The sequence below is a fragment of the Pteropus alecto genome, unplaced genomic scaffold (assembly GCF_000325575.1).
Source record: "Pteropus alecto unplaced genomic scaffold, ASM32557v1 scaffold339, whole genome shotgun sequence".
Lineage (NCBI taxonomy): Eukaryota > Metazoa > Chordata > Mammalia > Chiroptera > Pteropodidae > Pteropus > Pteropus alecto.
Genome location: NW_006442509.1, coordinates 1,597,072 through 1,607,225, shown reverse-complemented (window position 1 = coordinate 1,607,225; position 10,154 = coordinate 1,597,072). Strand labels below are relative to the sequence as shown.

The following is a 10,154-nucleotide window of genomic DNA, read 5'->3' as shown; positions in this document are numbered from 1 at the left end:
AACGAGGAGGTGTCCACAGTTATGTTTAGTAGGAAGAGTAATTTGACTGCCGATTCTAGGTGTTTTTTGACAGTGTAAACTTTTTCTTAATCAAGGAAGCATTACCCAGACCACTAAGTCACCCTGTGAATCTGGTGGCTTCTAGTCACCAGGTTCGTGACCTAAGTGAGACGCCAGGCCACGGAGGGGCGCTGCAGGCGGTTTGGCCGGGGCCTGGAGTGTGTGGCCGATGATAGGAAACCCCACGCAGGAGCTGTGTCCCGATGGCCAGGGGCACAGCAGCAACAGTGAAGCAAACCCGAGACCCTGCAGATAGCCTTCTGCCCTCCTGCCCGAGGCCTGCGAACCACCTGGCAAGTGCCAGTTCCTAAAGTGAGAATAATGAAAATGCCTGAGCCCAAAGGCCTCGCTCACTCCAGGGTCTTCCCCTCACTACAAGGCACACACAGCATCTTAGTGAAAACATGAAAGCCCACACAGAAGTCGGGGGGACAGCCACACTGTGTGCACACAGATCCCAGGCGAGGGCACCGCACACAGACACGCATCTCCATCTCCAATTTTTCCAGATCTTTCCTACAGGCCAGGATCTTACACCTCACCAGGAAACGAAGGTTTGACAGCGGCGTGAGGAACGCCCTGTCAGCCCACCCGACGTGGCCATCAGTACCTGGTGGGGTGCAGGTTTCCACAGACGAATGCGCGAGAACAGAGCGTCTTTTCGAAGGCAGAGGCACTTTCCTCTCTTTATATTTGGCCAAAGCTGCTTGCACGGCTTCCGTGTGGACATCTACGCAGAAAGAGCAGCAGTGAAAACAACTCTCACAATGCTGGTTCTCCAGGAAAAAAGTTATGCGTCCGCTGTTCGTTATCTTCACTGGACGCGAAAGGAACACGAGCTTGGCCCGTGCCTACGTGTTACGCTGGTCCTGGATGTCCTTAAATATTCCCGTTTGTACACGTGACTCCGGAACCATCTAAATACGTTCACAGTTAGAAAGCAAAACTAAATAAAAAAAGAAACCCACACTGAAGGTCAGGTGAAATGAACGAACGTCAACTTGTCCCTGGTGCTCGGCATGAACGCCGAGCGGCCCTGAAAGGCCACGGACGGGTGAGCCTGCGCCTCCCGGGAAACCCCGAGGACGGGGGCACCGCCCACGCAGTGCGGACTCCTGTGCAGGACCCCTGCTGGCGGCCGCGAGGGTCCTGTCCCATGGTGGCGTTGGTGCATCACGTGGGACAGAGCAAAGGGAGTCTGGTGTGACAGTCGGATGCAATGTCTCCTGGGAACCGAGGTGCTCACGAGGCGGGGATGGGACACAACGGGGATCGAAGACGTGAAGCAACGCTCTGCGGCCCTGGACCCCGACGGGAAGTGTCGGCGCGCGCCTGCGAGGTCAGGTCACCTTTAAACGCCGGGTCGCGCCAGTCCGCTGACAATGCTGAGAGGCAGCGACCAGCCCTGCACTCAGACTGGGGTCCTGGAATGAGACCCCACTGAGAGGACCCGTGGCAATGCCGGGGTGGGCCTGCAGCATCTCGTCACAACGGCAGCAAGGGCAGGACCCACAATCCCAACAGGCGTGAGCCTAACTTGAAGATGTCCTCAAAGGTTAAGAGTGGGACAGTGTGACCACCAAGCAGGGCAAAGCCGGGATGCACTGGACAGCAAAGGCAACACAGAGATGGGGGAAAAGGACGCGATGAAGGCGCAGAGGCAGGAAAGGGGCTGTGGCTGCCACTGGAGGAAGCCGGTGACCCAACCGGTCTCCTGAAGGGAGTCGCGTGGGGGGAGAGCTGGGTGCGCGCCCCGGCCCCCCAGCCCCACACAGCGCACGGACAGGAGACGCTCTGCACCGGAGTGTCCCAGCCTCTGCTGGAGGGTGACAGAGTCAGTTCCACTGGGACTTTCTCCTTCTCTTCTTTGCTGCTGTCTTAGAATCAGACAAAATGAAAGGGTAGACAGAACCATCCAGAAGTAAAAATCTACACAGTGTCAGCACAACAGAGGTATACACCAACAGATCCAAGGAGCTCGACAAAGCCGAAGAAACGTAAGGAGATCAGAGCAAGCACGGCATAGAGATGTCGCTCGAAACCAGCAATAGAGACGATCTCACAGGTGCCAGAAGACGACAGACATGTTACATCCACAGAACCAACGACAAGGCGACCATCAGCTAAGCTACAGTCGCTGGGAGTGTGGTTCTCCACAGAGGGACGAACGCGTCACCAGAACGGGAGGGTCCAGAAAAAGCCACGCGTGTGTGGGTGGCTGCTTTTAGGCAAAGGGGCAGAGGCAGGATACGCTCCACACACTGGGTGTCCACATGTGACACGCGAGCCCCGGTCCGTGCGCTGGCTTCATGCTGCAGTCCATAAGAAGGACCGCGGACCTAAAGGGGAAGCCCCCAAACGATGAGACCTCGAGAACACCCAGGTGAGGGTCTTAGTGACCTCGGGGAGACAGACTTCTTAGCGACACGAACAACAATAGTATCCATTAAAAAAATCGGTAAGTTGGACTTAATCAGAATTAAAAACTTATGCTCTTCCAAAGCTATTTTAAGAGAATGCAAATACAAGACCAAGCCTCAGAGAAAATACTACCAAAGCACATTCATGATAAAGGTCTTACGCTCAGAAAACAAAGCATCAGAACTAGGATAAGGCTCACGGGGGCAGAAAACGGGTTATGACACCAGTCACGTGCAAAGCGGTGGTGGGGAACGGGACACAGGAGGGGCTCCTGCGTGACCCCACTCACAGGCCATGCACACGGGTGTCGCGTGTCTGCCCCTGTGTCTCACTGGAGTCGGTGTGCAGGATTCTCAGGGTTCAGAGTTCAGGTGGCTTTGACTCTGTCTTTAAACTTGCTGCAATACTTTACATTCTGTGTGTCGTGTACTTTACACGAAGGCACAATAACAACAATAGTATCCATTAAAAAAATCGGTAAGTTGGACTTAATCAGAATTAAAAACTTATGCTCTTCCAAAGCTATTTTAAGAAAATGCAAATACAAGACCAAGCCTCAGAGAAAATACTACCAAAGCACATTCATGATAAAGGTCTTACGCTCAGAAAACAAAGCATCAGAACTAGGATAAGGCTCACGGGGGCAGAAAACGGGTTATGACACCAGTCACGTGCAAAGCGGTGGTGGGGAACGGGACACAGGAGGGGCTCCTGCGTGACCCCACTCACAGGCCATGCACACGGGTGTCGCGTGTCTGCCCCTGTGTCTCACTGGAGTCGGTGTGCAGGATTCTCAGGGTTCAGAGTTCAGGTGGCTTTGACTCTGTCTTTAAACTTGCTGCAATACTTTACATTCTGTGTGTCGTGTACTTTACACGAAGGCAAACTATTTTCAGTGTGACAAAGTTTTTTACATGTATATTAAACTGACAAGAAATTATCTCATCAAAAATTTCTCACTCCCTTGTTGACATAACATTTAAAATCTCAATGTTCCTTTTAGCTATTCTTAAAACAAAATTTTATCTCTGCTGAAAGTTTTTCTTTATAAAAAGGCTTATCGAAATAGCTTAAATATGGAGGAAATACCACAACGCAGAAAGAGTTGTTAAACAGGTGAAGTAGAGTGCGTAGAAGTTATTGCTACATAATCGAAAACTGAAAACGTGAAAATTTTCAACAGGTGTTCTGATCATTCAAATAAAATATCAAGAGACAAATTTAGCTACGTATAAAAGCAGCGACAAAGAGGCAGAAATCTAATTAGAAAGATAGCTCCCAACTTAGAAAAGGAAAAAATACTAGACCACCCGCAGTCACGAAGCACAGGGCTGTGAACGCCAGGCCCCGGGCTGCCCAGCGCGGGGAGACCGGGCAGTGGGCTCTGAGCGCTGGGGCGCCAGCATCTGCTGGGGGCCCGTGAGGGCTAAGTTTGTTCCTGAAAACCACGATGACGTGGTAAATCGCCGTTCCAGGGAAGGTAAGTTCAGCGGGCGTCAGGCAGGGGAAACCGCCCGGAGCCCGAGCGGCCGCCGTGTCCCTACCTGACCGGAAGCGCTCGCCCCGGGAGCTGGCGGGCCGCGGCTTCTGCGGCCTGGGCGCCGCGGCCGTGCCTCGTGGGGGCCCGGGCGTCCTGGGCTCTGCCTGGAGCGGGGGGTCCACTCCTGAAACACAATTTTAGGGGGATGTCTTGTGGGAACTCTTTGCTTTTCCAATCTTGCAAAGCCCCATTTCGCACAGCCCACGCTGCACGGAAAACAGTGATCTGAGCTTGCCTACCTGGGTGGCCGCCACCCGGGGCTGGGAAGTCAAGGTGAACGTGATGCCCACGTCCAGCTCTCTCCCTACAGCGTCCCCTGGAGGCGGCCGGAGCCCTCGCGGCACCACGCACAGGAAGGCCTCGGGAAGGCCCTCTGAGCGCAGCCCTGCAGTCCGGTGCGAACTCGACGAGGAATGCCCCCTACGCAACTACGGGGTGTCGCACGGGCAGGCACAGGGGAGCACGAGGAGAGAGGCACAGGTGACGGGATGACGGCAGGGCAAGCTCAGACCTCGGACCCACTGCCTCGGCCTGCGACACGCTCGCCGTCTCCACGCCCGATGGGGACTGCTCACCACTGCACCCTGGCCCATGGCGCTCATGTCCACGGCCCTCGGGGCACCGTGGTGAGTGAAGGGACGGGGACAGGCACGCAGGGCTGTTAAACAGAGCCCTCAGGGTGTCCCAGTCCTTGTTTGCTGGCATTTGACAGGAACACAAACCAAGCCTTCAGCGGTGCTTCAGCAAAATGATCAAAATGCCATAAAAAGAGCTAGCAAGACCCCAGCCCCACTGGCCCCTCCAGCCCCGATCACCCCCGCCTCGACCCTGCTCGTCAGTGACTGCCCCACGGGCACACTAGAGCAGGAGTGACGCTGTGTGACTCCCACGGCCAGTCATGAAAGGTGACACAGCTCTTGTCGGGCTCTCTGTGACAACGCACGAGAGGACAGAGGGGGCCGGAGGCAGCTGCCTCCGTCCCCCAGCACTGACTCCACGGCTATGGTGAGGGCGCACCCAGGACACGAGCTCTGGCTCCGTGGACAGGGCGAGGTGGCCTCTGAGCCTGGCCAGCCTGCAGATTCGTGAGCAGAGCAGATGCAGCTGCTTTAAGCACGACATCTGAGGAGCTGTCACATGACACTAGACCGGGAACCCCTCTAGAATCGATGTCTAGCTCTCTGGAATTCAAGCATCTCTGCACGCGTGCACACACATGTGCACACACATCCAGTGAGACGGATGCTTTTGGCTTTGTTTCTGGTGACTGGACAAAATCACTCTGACTCCTGGTGGAGCCGACGACGCACAGAACCTCGGGCACCGGGGTCACCGACGGGCGGGGTGCCAGCTGACGCACCTGCGCAAGGATGACCTGACGTTTACAACTCGAGTGTGGCCCTTAAGACAGATCCATTCACTCAACAAGACACAGAACCCAGTATATTACTGCATAAAAGAGCAGGTACCTTTTTCATCTTAACGGATATCAAGATGACTTTCCAAAGAGGTGACAGCAATTCACACTCCCACAAGCAGCGTAGGGAAGTGCCATTTCCTCACATCCTTGTCAGCACCGAAGGTTTTTATGAAACGTTTCGGAACTCTGCCAGTCCGACAGGAAACGATTCATTTTGATTGCAACTCCCTGCCTGCTAAGGGAGTGGGGCATGTGACGTCTATCGCCCACTGCGTTTTGTCGTCTTTGACTTTCTATTCGTCTTACCCAGCTGCCGAGCCTCATGGTCGGCTGGGGACAGGACTCTGCACTGCATACGCCTCCCAGAGCTCGGCCTGGCTGGTGGCAGCTTGGCCATCCCGAGGGAACCAATCATGTCCGTTTTTCTCTTCCTTTCTAACTCTCAGCTCTCCTGTCTTGTAATCCTCACTCAAAGCTTACTCAAATGTTCTCCCGAATTTTATAGCACCTGCAACTACAACGCATTGGGAGCTGTGATCCCTGCAGGTCATGTGCTCCAGGCAGAGGCTGCGGGTCCCAGCTGTGGCCTCCTCACCTCCCACCCACACACCTGGGCCCTCCCGCTGTGCCGACTCAGCGGACACAATCAGGTTTACCTCCCGAAGGCCAGCTCTTTCTCACTAGTATTTTTTCAAAATGTACTAGCTGCTCAGAAGTTTTCTCCTACACACAGGTCTTATTCTAGCCCCAGCTCAGGGCGGGGGGATAGGCCCCAGGTGTTCAGGCTGGACTGCGTTATTTTCACACAGTAACTTGGAAACTGCCACTTTTATGATAGTTTTTCCATTTAGTAAATTGGCGTTTCTTCTATTTTAGGGTCTGTTATTTCTTTCAAATAGATTTTACTACCCTGACAAAGGTTCTGTGGCTTTCTAGCTAAATGTATTAATAAGCAATTGACCGTTTATGGCCCTTATAAATGTGAGTTTTTTCCATTAACAGAAAAACTGCCAGAGAAAAGCTATAGATTCTTGTATATTTGTCTTAGAGCAACCCCCGAACTTCATTCTAATAGTTAAGCAAGAAGTCACCTGGGTCCTCGAAGCATAAAGTGACACTAACACTACCTGTGAGTGCAGACGGCTGTCTTCTGTCCTCTAAAGTTTATCCTGCTTTGTGTCCCCAGAGCCGCGCTCGCAGCGGCCACTGATCGCAGTGGCTCCGAGTGGGCAGGGCGAGCACTCCCGCCTCACCCAGCTGGGGATCGAAACGCTGCAGGATGTGACTGCTGAGTTTAACGGCTGAAACGAAGAAGTTCGCAAGTGGGCTGTCACGTTCCCTTCGTTTCCTTCCATTCTAATTTTACTCAGAGTGTGTTTTGTCATTTTGGATGGATGTCAGCATATAAAAAGCCTCGTCACCATTCTTTGCGCTGGTGACTGTAAAGTATGTCCTAACAATAAAGCAGCATGAACCATGTGTTCAGTTTAAGAATTACTGCACAAGAGACAATGGAACCACCGCGCTGGTTAAAAATAAACCCTCAGGTGCCTCGGAGCCCCCCGGCCCCCCCAGTCTCAATCCACGAGGACGCAGCACCCCGACTTCAGGGAAAACCGCTTCCCCGTCTTGCTTTAACCAGCCACGCAAAGGTTCGCCGTGGGGCAGCAGGCGTGGGTTTAACGTGCTCTGGCCACAGCCCTCTGGCTCCCCGTGTGTGTGGGACGCATCTGAGATGCAGGTGGGCCTTTGGCTCTCCACCGCATGGATTCTGGCAGGTGTTCGTGCTGCGGGCAGGACACGATGCACACTCTCATGCACAGGTGCAAATACAGGGGCTCTTGAGGGCATGCAGGAGAGGCACTGCAGGAGAGGTGCTGGTCACCTCTGACCCTGTCACAGCAGGTGACAGGTAATGCTAGCTGTCCACACTCCCAGCGTTGGAGCCCTCTCCAGCCACCACGGCAGGTGGCGGCTTTGATCTGCGTTTCTCTGGTGACTGCGGAGGTGAGCATCTACTGTCTGCTTGCTAGCTGTCAGGGTTTCCTCAAGTCTCCAGTCCACCTGTCTACTGGGCTTTTTTAAAAATCATGTTGGGAGACTTTCTGGCTATTTGAGTTTAAATTAATTAAAATTAAAACTTCATCTCTCACTACCAGCCATATTTCGAGTGCTGAGAAGCTCTAGGTGGTGATGGTCGGCACGCAGGGGGACAGTGTGGGCACCTCTGTGACCATAGGGGGCACCGAGGGCCGGTGCTGCCCTCCCAGCTATTAAAGCTCTCTTCTCCCTCTGGCTTGCTGCCAGCCTCCTTGTGACTTCTAATCAAAAGAAACTCTTAATTTTAACGTGGTCCAATTTACCATCTTTTCCTTTGTGGTCGCTGCTGGTTGGGGCCTTGGTGACTTGAGCAGACCTTCCTGTCCCGAGACGGTGCCTGTCCGAGCTTTGGAGGGGCTATCATCTGTGCCTCGCACGCTGAGGCCTTCGATGCACCTGGAAGTGGTTTCTGGATCTCATCTCGCGTGGACCAGCATCGGGCCAGCACCACGACCTGCCTAAGCCAAGTCTCCACTCGGTCACGTCTGCGGCTGGGCTCCAGCTCCTGCTCTGACGCCCCAGCTGTCCGCCCTGTGCCGCATCATGCACGAACCGGCAGCGCGAGGTTCACGCCTCACGTCCTGGCAGGCAGAGCCTCCCCACTCATTCTTTTTGGGGCATATTTTGAATCCCTTGACGCTTTAAATTTGTATATAAATTTTAGAATTAGCTTATTAAATTCTACACACACACAAAGTCTGTGGAAATGATTAATGTGCTGACTCAATAGGTCAATCTCAAGTACGGACAACGGACACCTTTACAGTATTTGCTGCAAACCTACGTAAGGCTGTTCCTTACCATAATCATGAAAATAATCATGTTCTGTAGTCATTGAAATAAAATAGCTCCTATTTGGGGATGAGATCTACACCAAACCAGAGCTGTAAATTACAATCAATGCCTTTGGATTTTATTCAATATTACACGGATTATTTGTCCAGTCTTTCCTAACAAAATAGGAAATATACCAATGTTAAGCTGTCAAATCCATTTTTAATCAAGTGTCACGAGACGAGGGAATTGTTCCAAACACGAGGGTGCTGACCTTACCCTGAGTCGGTGGCAGGTAGCACGCGAGCAGCTTTGCCCTTTTCTTTTCATATCCTTTTTGGGTGATGTCACCTAAAACAACAATAAAAAGAATTACATTTCTTCTAAAGTTCCAGAACTTTTTAAATAAAAATTAATTCATAACGGAAGAACGAAAGGCACTAATGTCCTTCAACGGTGACTGAATAAAGAAACTGAGACACGTGCACACGATGCAATACTAATCGGCGGGGAAGAGGAACAGACAGACCAGTGCTACGCAGAGCCACTGGGGAGCTCTCACACGCTCTCACACGCTCTCACACGCTCTCACACGCTCTCACACGCTCTCACATTCGGAGGCTGCACACCGAATTCTCCCATTTAAAAGATAACACTGTAGGGACAGAGAGCAGACGGTGGCTGCCAGGGGGTGGGAGTAAGGGGAGGCCTGATGACACAGGGCGGCAGGGACTTGTGGGGGTGAGGAAGCTCTCTGTTCCGATCGCGGTGGCAGTCCCATGACTGTACCTGTCTGTGCAGACTGCACACCAGAAGGGGAGGATTCACTGCAGGTAAATAATCACTCCCCTTTGACACGGTCGTCAGCGAAAAGCAGCTTGTCAAAGCGAAGACGAAGACGAAGACGCGGCCAGGCCCATCCGTCAGGGATCCCCAGGGACAAGCCTGGAGGGCGGGGGCGTCCTGGGATGCAGTGCAGACCGCAGCCCAAAAGTGCGACACACCCTCCGGAACAAGCCCAGCGCGTCTCCATGGAGACACCTCCCCAGCTCTGCTCCGCCTGCTTTCCCACGGGCCTGGGGCACACAGTGCGCCTGTCGTCTTTCGGAGGCTTTAGACGATGATGTATGCACAGCTTCTGCTGGCAGCTTGTTCTCTGGGTGATTCTCGCCCCTACCCATGGCCTCACCCCAAGCCCAGCACTGAGTGCTTCCCAGCCATTCCCTTGGGTAAACTCCTGACACCTCGGAAGTCTGCGTCTAAGTTAGGCCGCATGGAAGGCCTCTGGGTAGACACCGATGCACCGTCCTACAGAAGATGAGTCTGGGGTCTGGGAAGCACTTTCCTGCCTACCCAGCAGGCAGTTGCTCTGGGACCTCCCCCACCCTGCTGGGACCTCTGCTTTGACAGCAGCGCCACTGGGCCGCCTGCCCCGCGGAGCCTCCTGTCCATCTGTCTGTCCTTCCACTTGTTTGCCCTCTGCCCCCACCTTCCCCACAGGACACTGTCCTGCTGCATTTAATGCCTTTACTTTGAATACGGTCTGCAGATCCATACTGCCCGTGTCCACGCATCTTCACTTTCCCCGAATGGCACCATGTTATAAACCTCACGCTACTGCCTGTGTTTCGTCTAAGCGCGCCACGTCCACGTCACCACCCACAACGCAACGAGTACACCTGGTCCACTGCTGGCTGCCGCGGCCCCCAGCGACCCCGTCCTTGTCCTGCCCACTCACTGGACACTCGCAGAACCGCCTAACGAGGCATTTCTCAGAATGGATCCCTGCCGCTGAGAGGCGCACGGCTGTCACAGGCTGACAGAAAAGGAACTCGAATC

General features: G+C 53.7%; 1 protein-coding gene across 1 annotated transcript in view; it reads right to left on the bottom strand.

The window, feature by feature from the left end:
* DIP2A (disco interacting protein 2 homolog A) overlaps nucleotides 1–9,889 on the bottom strand; it is a 73,879-nt gene extending 63,990 nt beyond the window's left edge. Inside the window, exons 1-4 of the mRNA XM_025040318.1 lie at nucleotides 9,805–9,889; nucleotides 8,595–8,666; nucleotides 4,026–4,145; nucleotides 671–790 (exon numbers count right to left, since the gene is read on the bottom strand). Of these exons, the coding sequence (XP_024896086.1) occupies nucleotides 671–790; nucleotides 4,026–4,145; nucleotides 8,595–8,666; nucleotides 9,805–9,889 (397 nt within the window). The remainder of the gene's footprint in view (nucleotides 1–670; nucleotides 791–4,025; nucleotides 4,146–8,594; nucleotides 8,667–9,804) is intronic.
* Between the last annotated feature and the right edge of the window lie 265 nt (nucleotides 9,890–10,154).